Consider the following 20,742-nt stretch of genomic DNA (forward strand, 5'->3'; position numbering starts at 1 on the left):
GTACAATTTAAAAACTGAAGGAAAGGGCAGCTCTACTAGATTTAACTTAGAGTATTCACATGTTAGATATAAGAACAGAACTGTCTATGTACTTATATTTAGACACTATACACTGTTTTGAAAGGAATGGTCTGACTTCAGCAAGAAAATGAAGTCTTTGGAAAATCTTTGGTTATGCCTATAAGGGTACTAATACAAAGAGCTTAACTAAACAAATAAATAAATAGCTTAGCTAAAAAATTGATAAAAATAATAGATAAACCTTAGTTCTGTTTATATCTTTAGAGACCCGAAGGTGAGAGAGTCTATTAAAAATACATATGTGTATTGGGCTGGGGTTGAGGCTCAGAGGTAAACACTTGCCTAACATGTGTCAGGCACTGGGTTTGATCCTCAGCACCACATGAAAATAAAATAAAGATATTGTGGCCACATATAACTAAAAAATAAATATTTTTAAAAAATACATACATGTATGTATATATACGTGCACAAACAGTGCATTCCAACTTTTAGTTCATCCCAATACAAAACAAAAATAAAGTTTTGAAATTTTTTTTACAGGAAATCTTTATAATTCAAATAGATTTGGAAAATAAAGAGGGTTATCTAATGTTTGAAATTCATCAGCACCTACTTGTTTTGCTGTATTTGAGATAGAATGATACTGCTATTGATTGAAACAACAATATGGAAGTCACATATAATGAATTTAGGTCACACTAAAAGGCTAAAAATGCTAAAAATATAAGTCTCTAGGAGAATATAATCTCTTGGTAATACAAGCCAACAATTCCTATGGATTACTTAAAGCAAAATGGAATAGAAGATAGAACTCTGTTTGAAATTAAGAAGGTAATATTTAGTACAAGGTTGAAAAATAAAATATACTTATTAAAAAAAACCTCTTGTCTCCCCAAGTTTGCATATGATGCTGCAGAGTATAAGAAACTGTCTATTGAATTGGGAGTGTTTTAATTGAGGTACAATATCCTTATTCTTAAAAATATATACTGTGAAAAAATTGTCATTCTATTTTATTGGACTTATTTAAAAAATGTTCTGAGCTCCTGAAATGATGAAAATTATAGTTATTGGTGTGAACATATTTATATACAAAGATATGAAAAATTGTGCTTTATACGTGTAATAAGAACTGTAATGCATTCTGCTGTCATGTATTTAAAAAATAAAATCAATAAAAAAGAATAAACAATACAGAAATTTTTTTAAAAAAGGAAACTAAGGGGAAAAAAACTTAGAAAACCATTTTTTTTTATGATTACCTCAAAACTAAGATGTAAAACAAGTGAAAATGGAGACAAACATATCCAAACCTATGGAATGTAGCAAAAACAGTACTTAGAGGAAAAGTTTATAGCAATCAATGCCCATATCAAAAAGACATATCTCAAGTAAATAACTTATTGCTGCATCTGAAGGAACTAGAAAAACAAGAGCAAACCAAAATTAGTAGAAATAACAAAGAGTAGAGAAGAAATAGATAAAATGGAGACTCCCCAAAACAAAATCAGCCAAACGAAAAAAACACCAAGCAATACAAAAGATCAATAAAACAGGGTTGATTCAGAAAACAATCAGTTAGCCTAAGAAAAAGTGAGAGGAGATTGAATAAAATTAGAGGGGAGATACCATAATTGGTATCACAGAAATATAAATATCATTAGAGATTAGTATGAACAACTGTATGCCAACAAGTGTGATACTCTAGAAGAAATGAACAATTTAAGACATATACACCTTACCAAGATTGAGCCATGAATAAAAAACCTGAATAGAGCAATAAAAGTATATAACCAGATCAAATTAGTAATAAAAAGCCTTTCATTGAAGAAAAGTCCAGGGCCAGATGGTTTCACTGCTGAATTCTATCAAACATTTAAAGAACTAATACCAATTCTCCAAAGTTATTCCAAAAAAGAGAAGAGAAAGGAAGGTATTCTTCAACCTACAAGACCAGCATTATCCTGATACCCAAACTGGAAAAGAACATGACAACAACAACAACAACAACAAAAAAAACTACAGACTGATGAACAAACATATAAACATCCTTAACAACACATTAACAAGATTAACATGATAAAGTGGGATTCATCCCAGTGGTGCAAGGATGGTTCAATATTACACAAATCAATAAACATGATACACCATATCAACAGAATGAAGGACAAAACCCATATGATCATCTCGGTGGATACAGAAAAGGCATTTGACAAAATCAACATTGCTTCATGATAAAAATGCTGAAAAATTAGGTATAAAAGGAATGTATGTCGATGTAATAAAGGCCATTATAGTTGAGTCAACAGCCAACATACTGAATGGGGAAAAGCAGAAAGCTTTCTCTCTAAGGTCTGGAACAAGACAATTTTACCATTTCTGTTCAACATAATTCTGGAAGTTCTAGCCAGAGCAATCAAACAAGAGGAAGAAGTAAAGGGCATCCAAACTGGAAAAGCAGTCAAATTACACTGTTTGAAGACGACCTTACATACTCTCTGTATGTGTAATCTATGTGTATATGTGTGTGTATAATGTATGTAAATTATTAAATCTAATTTCATAAATTATATATATGATCTATTAGAACTAATAAATGAATTTGGCAAAGCTGCAGGGTACAAAATTAACACTCAAAACCTACTAGTGTTGCTATATGTCAACAGTAAAATCTGAAATAGAAATCAAGAAAGCAATCCCATTTGAATGGCTATGAAAAACAATATAGAAGTTCCTCAAAAAATGGAAAATAGAATTAGTATCTGATCTAGCAATCCCACTGCTGGGTATATATCCAAGGAAAATAAAGTCAGTACGTTGAAGAGACATTTGCACTATCATGGGCACTGCAGCACTATGCAAAATAGCCAAGAAATAAAAACCAAGTAAGTGTTAACTGACTGGTGAAGGGATAAAGAAAATATGGTAGACAATGGAATACCATACAGCCACAGAAAGAATGAATTCTGTCATTTGCAATAACATGAATGGAAGTAGAGATCATTATGTTAAATGAAGTAAGCCAGGGACAGAAACACCAGTACTGTATGCTTTCACTCATATGTGGAATCTAAAGATGTCAATCTCATAAAAGTCGAGAGTAGAATGACAGAGAGGCTAGAGAGCGCGAGGAAGGGAGGGAGGGGGAGAAATTGACAAATGGGCACTAAGTTATAGTTGGACAGGAGTGAGAAGCTCTGGTATGCTATGGAATAATAGGGTGATTACAGATAATAGGAATGTACTGTATATTTCAACAAGGCAGAAGGAAGGATTTTGAATGTTTTTACCATAAAGAAATGTTCAACATTTGAAGAGATAAATATGTTTATCCTGATTTAAATATTACACAAGGTATACAAATATTGACACATCACATGGTACTCCATTAATAAATAAAATTAATGTTTCCATCAGTTAAATTAAATTTAGAAAATTAAATTTAATAATTTATACACCAAGAGGTATAAGAGATAATACGAAAATTACATGCCAATTGGACAGGCTTGTAAATTTCCATGAGCACTTTTAACGTGGTTAAGAGAAAAGAGCTTTTATGAGATCAACATTTTTAGATCTCACGTATGACCGAGATCATGCAGCACTTGTCTGTGCCTGGCTTACTTCCCCTGAACATAATGATCTCTACCTCCAGCCATGTTGTGGTATGAAGCAGTAGTCTCATCATCAGCTTAGTATGGGGGACAATTCTTTCATCTATAAAACAAGGTCAATAATTCTCTGCCTGCCAAGCCTATAATTTTTATTTCTTTTTGTTAAGAATAATGTCACTTACTAAAACAACAACATCAAAAAATCCAAAACCCAAAACCTCAAATATAAATAAGGACATCAAATATGAGAGGCAGACTTGATTCAAATCCAGGCTCCACTACTTACTAGCTGTGTGACACTGGGCAAGTTTCTCCATCTCTTTTCGCCTCAGTTCCTCGACTGTAAAATGAGGATAATAATAGTATCTAGGGTTGTATTATATGAGACTACATTTGAAATGCCTGGCACATAGTAAGCACTCAATAAAAACTGGTGCTGGCAATGATGTACTGATGCAACACTCTAAAATTATCAATATTACAGAGGCACAAAATATTAAAAATGTATCAGGCATGTTCAATGATTTTAGAGGAATGTTATCCTTCATGAACTATATACATTTTAAGTTTACCTAAGCTAGTATAGTCCTTATTGAAATCCTTGTTTTTTTTCATTACATGTCTTCCAGATGTGACTATAAACCAACAATGCCAATTCCATATGCCATATAGAGAGAATAACAAAGTAGTGAAGAAGATGAACTATGAAGCCAAATTGCCCAAATTCAAATATAATTTTTATTATTTACTAGCTATATGATCTTGGGTAAGAATCTTGGTGCCTCAGATTCTTCATCTATAAAACAGGGATAATAACAGCATTATCATATAGATTTATTATGGAGATTAAATAAATAAAATTATAAGCATAAAAAACCCTGTAAATTTGTCATAGTTTAGATCTGGAATGTTCCCCACAGACTCATGTGTTGAAGCCTCACTGGTTCCAGGCAGTGGTACTACTGGAAGGTGGTGGAAACTTCAGGAGGTGAGGCCTAGTTGGAAGTTAGAAGGGAATATCTTGTCCCAGGCCCCTTCCTCTCCTCTCTCTTTCTCTTTGGGTTTTGAATGCCATGAGGCAAGCAGCTTTGCTCTGGCATACCCTCCCTCACCATGATATTCTGTTTCACCATAGGTTCATGATCAACGGAGCCAAATAACCATGGACTGAAACTTCTGAAACCATGAGCCAAAATAAATCTTTCTTCTTTAAGTTGATTTTATCAGGTATTTTGTCACAGCAATAGAAAGATAACATATACAATGCTCAAAAATTATTAACCATCATCATCATTACCTCTTAGAGTCATTCTAGCAAAAAAAAAAAAAAAAAAAAAGATTCACCCCTGACCACTAGAATTTCACTCTTATCAAAGAAGCATAATTGATTCCTTAATTGGTTCTTATGAATCCACAAACTCTCAAGATTCTTAAACTGGATTGGCATTTGAGACAACATACTGTTCCCTGCTCAATATGAACAAGGTAAAAAAAATAAATTTCATATTGATCTTTCTAAAATTATCATTACTGAAAAGTTAGAAAAGGCCAAGATGAATTATCAAAATCCATTTTGACACTGCTTTCTGTTTTAAGCAAGCTGACTTCCTACCTGTCATCTGTATTACGCAGAGATGGGAGCCGAAAACTTGTGTTTCTGTCAAGCTTTGACTGGCTTTTGGTCCTCTTGATGGAGCCTTTCAGGCGCTTGCTGAAGAATCCCTAGAATGAAAAGGCAGATGGTGATGGGAGAGAGAATCGACAGGGAATATTACCTTCTGCACTAAATTTGCAAAAGGTGTTCAGATTTTTATAATGTAGACTTGAAACAGAATCCAGATTTCAATTTTTTTTATATGTAATAGTTGCTTGAAACCACTTGGTAATGTGATAAGATCATTTTATTTTCTGGGATAATTAAAGTTTTTGATAGCACTGAATTCTTATTTCTAGTTTATACTAGTTATGTAAAAAATTTCTAACTTTACTAATAGATTTTTAAAAACACAACAATAAAACATTGACAAATGTAGTCTTTTCTATGAAGATAGTATCAGCAATTTCAAAAGAAATGACACAAAGTGATTTCCTAAATTAAGAGCAAATAATTAAAGAGAACAGAATGTGAAAAGGACCTGAAATGAGAAGGTACTTGGTATATTGCAGGAACTGACAGTGACACTGAGAAAAGAAACTTGACCTTAAGACTTCAAAAAAACAATTAACTAAGTAGTACAAGGTAACTTGTTGGTAGTCTCAACATGAATGGTGTAACTCTACTTTATGTACAACCAGAGAAATGGAAAATTGTGCTCCATATGAATTGAAATGCATTCTGCTGTCATGCATAACAAATTAGAACAAATAAATAAATGAATTAAAAAGAAGAGTGTTAAAATTAGGTCTATATCACTTTGGATATGGTATTTGTAAAGTTAACATTTAAATGGAGATAACTGTACTAGCTTTTAAAACTTCATATCACTTCTAGTTTCATTTCAACGAACCTAAACCAAAATCAAAACAAAACAAACAAAAAAATCAAAACAAACTTGTGACCACACCTAACATCTATGGGGAAGGGATTTGTAAAAACCCAGAAAGAGAACTAGAAATATTTGGTAAACAGTAGCACAGACTACCATGGTGTTTTACCAAGTCACATATTTTTTAAACACTTAGGCATTACTCCATTCATTAGAGAAAAATGGAAATGAACTTATTTGAATTACAACTATTTATTTATTTATTATTTTTTTGTTAAAAGATTTGATTTTAGAAGTCTTTATAGGAAGAAGTCAGTAGATTTAAAAATTTCTGTGCAAATATTTGTGTAATTTTTATAGCTTGATGTTAGGCATTTCAACAGGCATGTGTTAGGGATGATATCAATGCCACAGGAGGCATTTGCTTCATGTACCTTTGCAGTTTTGTACATGAATTACAGCTATTTAGATGAGTGAAGAAAAAAACGTGTCAATATTTTATTGATCTTGATGCTGAAAGAGTAAGTACAGATTGAGGATGTAGCTCAGTAGCATAACATGCATAAAGTCTTGGCCTGGCCTTTCCTCTTCCAAGTGTAAAATCTAGAAAATATCACATAGGCATAGTTCTCTAAACTATCATTTTGTTCCAGCTTACACATACATAGAGAGATTAGAAGAAAGAAAAAACAAGTTCTTTTTTGAAAGTACCATAATACTTAGAGACAGTCATTTGCTTGGTCTCCATACAATCTTAGAGTCATTAGGGAGAGTTACTGTCATTAGTTCTCCAGGGCACAGGCTTTATTTTCTGTAACTCAATTAGAATGAATCACCATATTGCCCATAAATGCAGTCAGCAAACTAGAGTTAAGATTATAGAATTCTAGGAGGATTATAGGGTTGTTTAAAAAAATCACTGCCCTAAGTTGAGAGGGCCTTGACAACAAGCACACACTTGCGCACATGTGCACATGCACAGGGTAAAGCAGCCGACTGAATTTGTCCTAGTCAATGTTCATCCATGCAATACTTTAACTTTACTTAGGTTTTTATTTGATCTTATTTCATATTTTAATGTATTTATTTAATAAAATTCATTTTATATCTCTGTGGTATAGAATTGTACTAGAAGTTACAAGGAAATCAAAGATAAACAATGACTAGTATTTTCCCAACTTAACAACAGAACCAAACCACAGATCCACAGAACACCAAGCTCCATAAATAACAAAAATAACAACAGCAACAAAACAACAACAATAAAAACATTGCCCCAAACCACATATTTCAAACTACAGAAAATTAAAGATAAAGAAAAAATTCTGAAAGAAGCCAGAGGGAGGAAAACCACCTTGTATACAAAAGAATGAAAAATTACATCTGATTTCTCAGAAACCATGGAAGCAAGAAAAAAATGAAGTAAAATATTTCAAGTATTGAGAAGAAACAAACAAAAACCCATGCCACCCAACCTGCAAAATCACCCTTCAAAAGTGAAGTAGATACTTTCTCAAACAAAGATTGAAAAAATTTGTTGTTGGTAGACATGCCTGACAAGAAATGTTAAAAGAAGTTTCTTAAAGAGATACAAAATAATATAGGTCAGAAACTTGGAGCTGAATGAATTAAAAAAAAAAAAACAACACTGAAGAAGAAATAAGTGAAGGTAAAATACAAACATTTGTTTAAAATAATAATAGCAATAATGTATTTGATTATGCATACATAAGCAAAATTAATCACAGCAATAATATAAAGGATAGGAAGGGAAAATTATAATTATTTTGCTATTATAAAGTATTTACACTGTATGTGAAGAGGTACAGTGTTACTGAGAGTGAACTTGGATTAGTTGTAAATATATATAGCACCAGGTCAACCACTAAAAAAAGTAAAAGGAATTATAAATGATATAATAAGGGGAAAAAAGAAAATGAAATGTCCAATTAAAACCATGAAAAGTAGAAAAAAAATGGAAGGAAAAAATAACACAGAACAGGGCAACAGACAAAATAGTAACAAATAAGGTAGACAGTAATCTAACTATATAAAAAATTGCTCTGAATGTTAACTGTCTAGATGTTCCAATTAAAAGGTACTGGCACAGTGGATCAAAAAGTAAGACCCAACCATATGCTGTCTTTAAGAAGTTCACATTGAATGTAGACACATATAGTTAAAAAGTAAATGAATGGCAAAGATAAACCATGCCAACACCAGTCAAAATAAAGTAATAATAGCTATTAATTTTAGACAGAGCTTGTGTCAGAGCAAGAAAAGTTACCAAGTATCAAGAAGAGTATTACATGATGATAAAAATGTTAATTTTTCAAAAAAAACCTAATGATCTTTAGTGTGTCTGTGCCTAAACACACAGCATCAAGGAATATGACACAAAAACTGAGAGTTATTAGGAGAAATAGATGAATGTACTATTGTAGTTAAAGACTTTGAAGTCCTTAGCCCACTATCAGCTATCCTCTTGTTCTTTTTTCCTTCTCTATTTAACTGGACTTCCTGACCAATTATCTAAAGTATTCAATTATCAATATCCTTCATTTTCTTAATGATCAGCTATCCAAAATCAAAACTGGATCAATGTTTACATTCATCCTTCTGGTCCCATGATCAAGCTATTTAGAAAGATCACATAGCTATGTAGACTGATACCACTAAATAGCCTCTGTCTCTAAGCTTGTTTTCTAATGTACCTCTATCCTGGAAGAACCATGCATTGAGCCTTCTGGCAACATAATCCTGTTCTGAGAAAGCTCAGTGTATACACCATGCTTAATTGCCCACTGCTCGCTTCTGAGAATTCCTTATGTACAGGTCACTATACTTTATACCATGCAGTTCTTCTGCCTTGGCTACATCTGACTGGATCAGAATGGATAAATGACCTAAAGATACCCCAAAACATCTAAGAGTAGTCTTGGTGAGAGTTCTATGTACAGGACATGGTTTCTGGTAATTACTTTGTATTCTAGCTTGATCTCTGTCTATTCCTTGCTTCATCCTTTATACTCTAATAACTCTGAAAGCCTATAATTCTCCATATTCACAATGCATCTCTGCTACTGCTCATATTCCCTCCTTTCTCCCAGATACTCACACTGGCTCAGTTATCCCTAGGTTCTAAGACACTGGGCTAGTCACAACTTCCAAATTTCAGATTCTCACCTGCAAAAGGAAGATTTTAAAATCAAGAATAAATTAATAAATTAATAAAATTAAGAATAACATAACTGAATACAAAAGCGTTTTTTTATTTTATTTTTCGTGGTGATGGGGACCAATCCCAGGTCTTCACAATGCTATGAAAGTGTTTTTAAAATAAAGGAAAATGAGTACCTGTAAACATTAATTGAACATGAATCTAGGGTGGAAGACCAGTGAATAGGTAGGTAGAATCACAATTTTCTCTCTGGAAACCATTGTACCAAATGAAGTGAAGGAAACTAGAAATAAATTCCACAGTAGTAGAGATTTATGACTGCTACATTCAGTGACATATACCCCAGTGTTTACAGGGATACTTTGTACAATTATAAGTGCTCAATAAACATTTGTTGACTGAGTTTACTGAAGGCTTTCTCTGTATCAGAACTGTGCTTTCCAATATGGACTATCATTTAATTCATGCAGCAACTCCATGAAATAACTTAAGTCAGTAGATACCAAATTAAGGTTTAAATTTAGCATATGCTAATATTTAAAATGTTTCATTCATTTGTACATTTATTAAACATCTATTATTTGTCAGATACTTGACATATTTCACACATATTGGTGAAAAAACAAACAAACAAAACCAAAACCCTGGCCTTCAGTAAGCTTACATGCTAGTGGGAGGAAACATGGCTATGTTTTATATACTGCAGCACTTGTCTTTATTATGTTATGTTGAACATCACCAATATGTGTTGAACATAACATAATAAAGATAAGTGGTGCAGTATATAAAACATAGCCATGTAATGCTGCAGTATATAAAACATAGCCATGTAATGGGGTGGTGATATTAAGTGGTTAGGGTATGGCTTAGAGGAAGATACATCTGAGTAAAGATCAAAGAAGGTGAGTCAGCTTAAAGATATTAGAGGGGAAAAACATTCCAGGCAATGAAGACAGGTTGGGCAAAGGCTTTAAGGAAAAAGCATAAATGTTCAAGGAAGAGCCAAGAAATCAGTGTGGTACAGAAAGCGACAGGAGGGTAGTGGGAAATAAGGGCAGAGAGGTAGAAGGATGGTGGTGGTGGTAGTGTTAGCTGTGGGGGGTGAGTGGTGGACAGTGGATCCTATAGACTGCTGTATGAACCTCATGTCCAAGGAAATTAACAAGAGATAATTTAAAGTGCACATACGTGCACATGCTCACAAACATTTACGTTTCTGAAAGAGTTTTAGCTATGAAAATGAAAATATATGCTGATTTACTGAACAAGGTTGTGCAATATATGAATAGATAATTTTCTTTATAAATAGTATATCACATTCCAACAAAATACAAAGAAAGTTTATTTGTGACTTTACTGAGGTCACACTGATGCCAAATGGCAGAGCAGAACTTTGAGACCAAGCAGTCTGACTTTTGAACCCTTTGCTATTTAACCACTATGCTCTACTAATTCTCCACATTCTAAATCCTCTTCAAATATTCTGAGCATTATAATTTGATTCCCCTATATGTACTTAATCAAATTTCTACACAAATCTTATAGAACTACATATCACAAAGAGCCAGGAATGTATTAAAGGTCAAAATATTAGAAAAACAAACAAGCAAAACAAAAAAATAAAGAACTACCAGTGTGACATTTGATTCATCCATAAGAATTTGTCCCTGTATAAATATGTTCTGTCTACATAAATTAAGGTGAAATACTACTGAAATCACTTTTATACATAACTGAATCTATTGTCACTGAGTATAAAAGAAAAATAATTCTCAAGTATAAGATTTAAAAATATACGGATGCTAAAAGGAAAATACTTTTTTCTTTACACAGTTATGATAAGCATGTCTTATAAAGATGTAAAGAGTGAAAATGATTCTTCTATAAATTTACCCCCTAAATACAACAGCATAAATGGAAACAAAAAAGACTATAAATAAATTTATTTCATCCTCCTGACACCAACCTAATCTGAAAGCATTCTAATAAAACACTCAAAGCAACTCCTACCTTATTCAGTTCTCCTTTGAAACGCTGTTGCTATCCTCTACAATTCTTAAAAATAGCAGAAAGTTCATCATTTAAAAAAAAACAACTATGTTGTCAAAGCTATCAATGCTACTAAAATGACTTACTTTAATTATTTGGTACTCAGTATTTTCTTCAAAATCAGGCTTAAAATTAGCAACTATCAGTGAAAGAAAAAGTCTCGTGTTGCCTTTCTTTGGAGCTTGGTAAATGTTAAAGACAATGATAACAAATATTGTTCACCATCTGTAATTTGGAGTAACCCCGGAAGACTGAACTTGGCTATCTGGGCATGATTCCTAACTGAAATAAAACTGCTGCTACGCAACCACTCTCAGAAGTCTCCGAGGTGGTAATGAGAGACACTGACTTGCTGATGTCCTGGCACTACTGCTGTTCCCTTAAGACAGGGAGAAGTGGAGACAGAGAAACACGTTGTTACCTTTCAAATGAAAACACATGGATGTGCAACAAAATCCTGCTATAATTCTGCTTGAGACTTTTCACACAGTGACTCACAAGGGATTAAGGACAATATTACAGCAATTTTAAGTGATTAATTTTAATAGCAGTTCCTTAAAGTGTTATGATTCACACTAAGAAAATGCTACCTTGACAACTAGCAAGGACCCAGGTAAGAACTATTTTCATTTTTGCTTTTAGTTTAACTAGTAAATTAATCTACATTTTAAAACATTTTAATAGTATATTTTTATCATAGATTGTAATTACCTAAGAAGAAAGTTTTGGTCACATATAAATAACTTCCTTTCAAGTTCTTTTAGTATAACTTAAGAACTTGTTAGACGTTCAATAAATATTGAATATTGGCTACTACAGTTGCAAAAAATTAACAAGGAAAAAGGGAAAGAATATGTGTAATAAGAATTGTAATAAAAAACAAGTACATGTATAAAGACATGAAATGGTGTGAACATACTTTATACAAAGATATGAAAAATTGTGCTCTATATGTGGAAGAAGAATTGTAATACATTCCACTGTCATGTATTCAAAAAAATAAAATCAATAAAAAAGGAAAATGTTAAATTTCATTTTACAGCCATCATATTTTTAGTTTATCTTCAGAATTAGAAGTCCAAAAAAGATGAAAAACTCTAATGACAAGAATAACAACAAAGTAACAAACAGCTGAAAAGTGCTTTAGTTAACAGCTTCATTATGGGTAACTTTTCCACTAGAAGTTTCTTTTTTTGTTTTGTTTTGCTTTTGCAATTTAAGCATTTCTATCATAGATTACAATTTTCTTTCAGCTAGGAGCTAACAAATCTGAATCTTTGGGCCTATGGCAGAGCGATCTACATATTTTTGTTCTTGTGGTACTGAGTATTGAATCCAGGACCTTGGGCACATGCTAGGCTGGTGCCCTACAACTGAGCTACATCCTCAGCCCAGTGATCTATATTTTCTTTTTCTTTTTCTTTTTTCTTTTTTTTTTTTTGAGAGAGAGAGAGAGAGAGAGAGAGAGAGAGAGAGAGAGAGAGGGAGGGAGGGAGGGAGGGAGAGAATTTCAACATTTTTTTTTTTTTTTTAGTTTTCGGTGGACACAACATCTTTGTTTGTATGTGGTGCTGAGGATCGAACCTGGGCCACACCCACGACAGGCGAGCGCACTACCGCTTGAGCCACATCCCCAGCCCCGTGATCTACATTTTCAACAAACACTTAGTGTGATGCTTTTTTTATTAAGCAAAGCAAAACTTTTATCATGAAACCTTTAAAATACAAAGCACATAAATTAATAAACACATATCCATTAATCAGATTGAACCTATATTAATATATTGATGTTTTTATATATTAAAATACAAAAACAAAATCTAAAATATTTTAATTCTTATATGTCATAACATGTTAAAACATACATTGATATGTTAACATATGCTAGAGGGGCAAGGGGCAAATGGGAAGTTATCCTACTATTACTAATAATATTCTTTATTTTAGAGATTCATTTTCATTTGATAGAATGCACTCATATGTACAATTTTTTTCTTTTCTTTTGTGGTGCCGGGGATTGAACCCATGGCCTTGCGCATGTGAGGCAAGCATTCTACCAACTGAGCTATATCTCCAGCACCCCTAATTTCTTCTATTATCTTTCCATTAAATTATCTCAAGCCATTTACCTTCAACTTTTATGAGTTATGTTTTAAAACATATCTTTTCTTTTAAAACAGATTTCTTTTGAAAGTTATATAAAATTTAATAAATTTACTAAAACAAAATTCACTATTTTTAGGTGTTCAGCTTGGTGAGTTTTGACAAATGTATGCCACCACAACTAAGATACAGAACATTTCTATCATTCCAAAATTTATGTTCCTTTGCATTTGATCCCTTCCTCTCACTTTCAGCTCCTAAACTGACCTGTCCCTATTATCTTTTCCAGAATGTAATATGAATGAAATTATGTAGTGCATAGTTGTCTTTTCACTTGGTATAATGCTTTAAAAATTTCATAGTTTGCATCTTTTTATTCCCACTACCTGGTGATACCAAAATTGTTTTATATATTAGCCAACTGATAGACATTTGGTTTGCTTCCAGTGCTGGGTTAATTTTAGATTTATTTATATATTATCATCCTTAATATTCATACTCTGTGAACTTGAGTAAGATCAGCACAGTCTCTGTTAACCATATGAAAACAAGCACTACAGAAGTAAATATTTCAGCTACTGAATTTTTCCTTTTTCAATGCCAAATTTGGTTACCTTTTCCCCCTCCAATTTCTTAGATATTTAGATTTACAGAAAATTTGGAAAACTAGTATAGAGAATTTTCCTTTGCCTAGCTTTTCCTAATCTTACATAACCATTATATAATTATGAAAACTCAGAAATTAACATAGGTACTATACTAATCTAAAATTTAATTGGGATGTCACTAGTTTTCCACTGTGTTCTGCTACTACAATCAATTAACACAAACATGACAGCTCATACAGTACAAATTTATCATCTTACAGTTCTGTAGGTCAGAAGTCCACCTAGATTTCTCCTGGCTAAAGTCAAGGTGCCAGTAGGTCCACATTACCTTCTAAGGCTCTAAAGGAGAATGTCTTTCTTGCCTTTTCCAGCTTCTTGAGGTCACTCACATTTTTTATTTTGTGGCCTTTCCTCCGTTTTCAAAGACAGCAGTGATACATCTTTGTGTAAGGTTTTCAGCTTTTAAGGCCACATGATGTGGTTGGATTGGATCCAGCTGAATAATCTAGCATAACTCTCTACTCCCAAAGTCCTTACTCTTAATCATATTAGCAAAAACTTTTCTGCCATGTAAGATAACATATTCATAGGTTCTGCATGTTAGGATATATTTGGAGTGATACAATATATTCTGCTTTTTACATATACAATAGTTTTTTATTAATATTTGAGTAGGTATTTTGGTTATTTCCAATATTTTGAAAATTATAAACAGTGCTGCAATGGATAACTTTGTATGTACTAGAGTGTTTCCTATAACCTCATCAACTGATTTGATTCTCATATTTTATGGTTTCTGTCAGCTTGAAAGGTAAAATATTTTTTTTCTTTTTTGTTTTTATTAAATGACAGTACAATGATCTTGACATATCATACATTTGAATCAAATGGGATATAATTTCTCATTTTTCTGAGTGTACAGGTCGCAGAATCACATTGGTCATTCAGTCACGTATATACATACAGCAATACTAGTGTCTATTTTATTCTGCTGTCCTTCCTATTCTCCCTTCCCCTTCTATCACTTCTCTCTACCCAATCTAATGTGACACACTTCTTTTTTTTCCCCTTCACATCATCATACATGTAATCTGTATAAAGATGAGGGTCTCCTACCTTCTTCCGTGCAATTCCCCTTCTACCTCCCTTTCCCTCCCACCTCTCTTCCCTATTTAGTAGTTATCTTCTTCTTATGCTCTTCCTCCCTATCCCATTTTGAGTCACCCCCCCTTATATCAGAGAAGACATTTGGCCTTTGTTTTTTAGGGATTGGCTAACTTCACTTAGCATAATCTGCTCTAATGCCATCCATTTCCCTGCAAAAACCATAATCTTATTATTTTTTAGTGCTGAGTAATATTCCATTGTGTATAAATGCTACATTTTTTTTTTATCTATTCATCCATTGAAGGGCATCTAGGTTGGTTCCACAGTCTAGCTAATGTGAATTGTGCTGCTATAAACATTGATGTGGCTGTGTCCCTGTAGTATGCTCTTTTTAGGTTTTTGGGTATAGTTCGAGAAGTAGAATAGCTAGGTCAAATGGTGGTTCCATTCCCAGCTTTCCAAGGAATCTCCATACTGCTTTCCAAATTGGCTGCACCAATTTGCAGTCCCACCAGCAATGTAAGATTGTACCTTTGTCCCCACATCCTCGCCAACACTTATTGTTGTTTGACTTTATAATGGCTGCCATTCTTACTGGAGTGAGTAGTTTTAATTTGCATTTCTCTGATTGCTAGAGATGATGAGCATTTTTTTCATGTACTTGTTGATTAATTGTATATCCTCTTTTGAGAAGTGTCTGTTCAGGTCCTTGGCCCATTTGTTGATTGGGTTATTTATTTTTTTTTGTTTTTTAGCTTTTTGAGTTCTTTGTATACTCTAGAGATTAGAGCTCTATCTGATATGTGAGGGGTAAAAATTTGTTCCCAGGATGTCCCTATTTACCTTACATATTATTTCTCTTGCTGAGAAAAAACTTTTTAGTTTGAATTCGTCCCATTTGTTGATCCTTGGTTTTGAAAGGTAAAATATTATCTCTACATTAAAGTTTACATTTTTCTAAATATAAGTGAATTTAAACATTGTTTTATGTGTTCAGGACAATTTTTATAGTTTTTTATTCTTTATAATGATCTGCTCATATCTTCCCTCCCACCTGCAATCTTTCTATTGTGTTTGAACATTTGTCCTTAAACTTTTAATATTTTTAAAAATATTTTCTCCCAGTTGACTGGTAGCCTTTTAATTTTGTTATGACTTTTTCCAAGCAATTAAAATGTTTTTGTATATGTGTGTCAAGTTTCTCAGTCCCTGTTTACACCTGCCCCTGCTGAATATCTCTGGCTTTTCAGTAACCATTACAGAAAGCTTTCCCCTATATTATGGTTAAAAAAATTCATCCATGTTTTCTTCTAATAGTTATATGATTCATTGTCTTTTAAAATTTTTTCTTTTTACATTTAGACCCCTAGTCCCATTTGGAGTTTACTCATGTGTGAGGTGTGAGATACACATCTAATTTTATCTTTTTCCAAATGTTTACTTAGTTGTCTGTTTAATAGTTCTTTAAAATACCAGTTATGCAGGAAACCAATCTTTTTCATTTTTTGTTTTTTGTTTTTTGAGATACTAGGGGATTGAACCCAGGGGCATGGTACCATCTTCAGCCTTTTTTATTTTTGATTTTGAGACAAGTCTCTTCAGTCTTTTTAAACTGCTAAGGTTAACTATGAACTTATATCCTCTTGCCTCAGCCTGCCTAGTCACTGGTATTTTTGTTTTCTCTAATAGGACTTGGTCTCTCTTACTTCTGAATATCTAAGAACTTTCCCTCTGTCTTGACCTATAATTAGTTCTATTCCCATTTTATACCCCCTTCTGAATCTTAAACTCCTGAAGGAAAACAGGAATAAACTGAGCACATCTTTAAATTTTTGCAATGCTTGGCATATAGTGGGCTAATATATATTTGCAAATTACTAATAATGACTGCTCTGAATTATTAAGAAAAGTTAAATTCACTCAAGAAAGCAGATAAATAACTAACACATTTGAGAGGAAAACCCTCTCAAGATTATTAAAACAAAACCAAATCTGGTGTTTAAAGAGGAAAAGTTCAGTATTTGGAACATGCAATTCTGTAGACCACCTCACAATTTCTTATTATTAATGAAGTATATGTTTTCTTACAACAAAAAAGAGATTGTGCTGATCTTACTCAAGTTCAGAGTATGAATATTAAAGAAGATGGCTATAAATAATAAAATAATGAGAAATGATAGGTCAAAACTAAGAAATAGAACATTCTTCTATACTGAGGTCTGCTAGTCTACTAGACAGCCTCCCAAAGATTATCATGAAAAGCTGAAAAAGCATTAGATAATATAATTTGAAAGACATTTTTTTTTCATCATCAGGGGAGAAGGACTAGATGAATTTATTTGGCGTCTTCCATTTCTCATTTCTAGAACTCTAAGAATAACAGTATCACAGATGGAGGGAGACTGGAGCTTATGAGTTATTTAAAAAAATAAAACTCTTTCTGCCTTTGGTGAAACAAAATATACCTAAAATCCATATTATGGAAAGTGGTAAGCAAAAGGTATAATATTAATAATAAAATTACTTTTTACTAGTGTCTATCAGGATATGCTTTTTTGGGTATAGAATAAATGGAAGAAGGGAGAAATATATTATGGAAAAGATTTTATTAGATATATTTATATTGTTTCTAGAGGGTATTTCCTGATGTACTGTTTTTAATGCTATAAAAAATTTTACTTTATGAATTTAGGCACCAAAACATTATTAAACTGCTTCTTAATATATTCAGTTCCTTTTTATCTGTAAACCTCCAAAGATCTTAAAATGTTTATATTTCATTACTCTAAGAAAAGAAATTAAAGGCCTTGCTCTTGGTCATATCAGTGAGATGTTAGTTGCCCATTTTAGGTACAAATCCTTAAATGCTAATAATATTAAATCCTTGTACTGGTATTCTGTCAAAAAACAGATCATCAGGTGTTGACCTTTTGCCGGCTACTGACCTCTCCCACCCCACTTAACTTTTAAAGAGTAGAGAGGAAGACCACTTTCCTACACAGCTGATTATGCCTTGAATACCATGAGTCATTCTTTTTATCACTATGGAAGCTCACAGGGCTTCCATAGAAAGAAAATTCTTTCTGCTCACTATATGCTACCTTTTTAAATTCTATTTCATTTTAACAGATTAATTCTAGAGTCTTTTATTTAAAAAGTACACAATGTTGATTAATGCAAAACTACCAGTAAATGGCATAAAAGGTTAATGTCTTTCCAATTTGCATGTCTTAGATTATCATGAATGCTACCCATAAGACAAATAAGATACAATAAGGGCCTTCTAGAAGATGGTTTCTAAATTATTTTGACTACATAGAATGAATAAAATCCTTGAATGGGCCTTCTTTATATGCTTACTTATAAAACATAAGAATGTTCTGTGTATGAAACATTCAATAATACAAAAAGTTTAAAAATATCAAACATTTGGGGCTGGGGATGTGGCTTAAGTGGTAGCGCGCTCGCCTGGCATGCGTGCGGCCTGGGTTCGATCCTCAGCACCACATACAAACAAAGATGTTGTGTCCGCTGATAACTAAAAAATAAATAATAAATATTAAAAAATTCTCTCTCTCACTCTCTCTTAAAAAAATCAAACATTTAATATGTTTCTGTACCCCAAATGAATTATGTGTATACCCACAGACCAAGAAAGGCAATTATACAAACAATATGACTACAATATAATAGTATCAGTAATATAAAGAATAGATGCCCACTCCTTTGGACAGTCAGAGAAGTTCAAAATTAATGTCTAAAAAGGGTAAGGAGACAAAGAGCTGAGTTTTAAAGGATGGAATACTTTTAGAAAGACTTCCTAGGCAGAAATGTGCAGAGATCCAAGAAAACTTGAGGAACTAACTATTGGGTTTGGTAAAGATGGGCAGAGAGAGCTGGAGGTGGGGATAGGGATGTTGGGTATTTGGAAATGAGCCAAAACACAATGAAAGGCTCTTTATGCATTAACTTTGGTTTTGATTATACTACAACAGAAGTTCAACTCAAAAAACTTCAGCAGGAGAATTATGGTTTTTTTTTTTGGGAGGGGGTGTTAGGGTAAAGCTACTGCTGCATTAAAGCTACTGCTGCATAAAGACATTCAAAACAAGGGAAGAGAGGAGAGAATGAGCAAAGAAAAGGAAGAAACCATTACACAAGCCCAATAAAATATATAAAGTCTGATTAAATTCATGGGAATGGGATCATAGAAAGCTACTAAAAGACTTTCAACAATGCAGAGTTAAGTAATGATCAGCTTTAGATTTTAAAGGAACCACTCAGCAGCAGTGTAAAGGCTAAAGAACTGAAGGCCAGGAGGTGAGTAAAGAGTCCCTACTGCACTAGACAAAATCAGCAGCACAATTAGAGGGGCTCAGTGTAAAATGAAAATGCAGGAACAACTACCAGAAAATAAAGGCCATTAAAGATGTTAAAGTAGAAACTTTTTCCTCTCTTCAATATTGTCTATCTTCACCTTTATCTACTATTCAATGTCCTATTCCCTCACAAGCTAAATGTAGACCATCACAGGTGCCTGGGGCCCCAGATGATGACTTGGCATGGGGATTGCCCACTGGTTGCCAGGTTACCCTTGGCCAGCAACCAAATCTAAGTGCCATGTTCTGACTCAGGGGCAGGGAAGTTGGTCAGGTTTCTTCCTTTCCCATGGATGCCACTGCAACTTGCTAGGTACCTGGATTGAGGATGGACAACATTTCCCCCTCCCCACTGCTAGCCCCTGGCTAACTACCAGACATTCCTGAAGTTGACAAGTGGGTAAAGACTGCCTCATCAACCCTTGGCCCAAGACGCCACGGGGTATGCAGCCTAATTCCCATCTTCCTCATACTTGTGCACAGGCCCGTGCAAGGGTCAGAGAGTGAAAGTTATGGGTGGGTGAAGCAAAGACAGGGAGGCAAGATGGGACATCATGAGGGAAGGAAGTGAGCAGAGAATCCATCCTAAGGAAAAAATAGGCCTCAGGTTCTCCCACACATGCTATAATTGCCCCAGGTCCCCACATATGCTCCATTGTTCCACTGGACTTTATTTAAAAAAACAATTAAAAGATAATCATCAAAATTTTAGACAACCACAAAGCATTAAACTTCATGCTTAGGGTTTTCTGAGTACACACCCCAGGGACTGCACTGGTCTCACATAAATGAAATTGGTCTTGGTACTAGTTTAAGGACTGATAACTAAAGTGAGTTAATAATGGTGAGGCTGGAAAAGAAGGGATCGGTGAATTTGAAGAGAGGCAGACAAGAAGACCTGGTGACTAATTTTCAGACAGAGGGAAGAGTATGTTATGATTCAGGTTTTTGACTGGGAATTGAAGAAATTTGTAGAACTACAAAGTTAGAAATTAAAGGGGGAAATTTGGGGGAAAAACCTTAGTGAATATATTTTTGAGTTTAAATTCTTAAGGGACATCAGAACCAAGATTTAGTAGAAAACAGAGACATGTTTGGAAGGATATTTGCCAAAACTGCATCCTGTTCTATTTTCTGATTTGTTGATCATTAATTCATTGCTGTATAAAAATCATAAAAGACTCTGAGATG

At 33.4% G+C, this 20,742-nt stretch overlaps 1 protein-coding gene across 4 annotated transcripts in view; it reads right to left on the reverse strand.

Moving 5' to 3' along the window:
• Positions 1–20,742, reverse strand: part of Rasal2 (RAS protein activator like 2) — a 348,110-nt gene that overhangs the window by 75,679 nt on the left and 251,689 nt on the right. For all 4 annotated transcript variants that reach the window (XM_076832457.2, XM_076832459.2, XM_076832455.2 and 1 more), the window contains exon 5: positions 5,251–5,360. In XM_076832457.2, the coding sequence (XP_076688572.1) occupies positions 5,251–5,360 (110 nt within the window). The remainder of the gene's footprint in view (positions 1–5,250; positions 5,361–20,742) is intronic.

This window comes from Callospermophilus lateralis, chromosome 13 (assembly GCF_048772815.1).
Source record: "Callospermophilus lateralis isolate mCalLat2 chromosome 13, mCalLat2.hap1, whole genome shotgun sequence".
Classification (NCBI taxonomy): Eukaryota; Metazoa; Chordata; class Mammalia; order Rodentia; family Sciuridae; genus Callospermophilus; species Callospermophilus lateralis.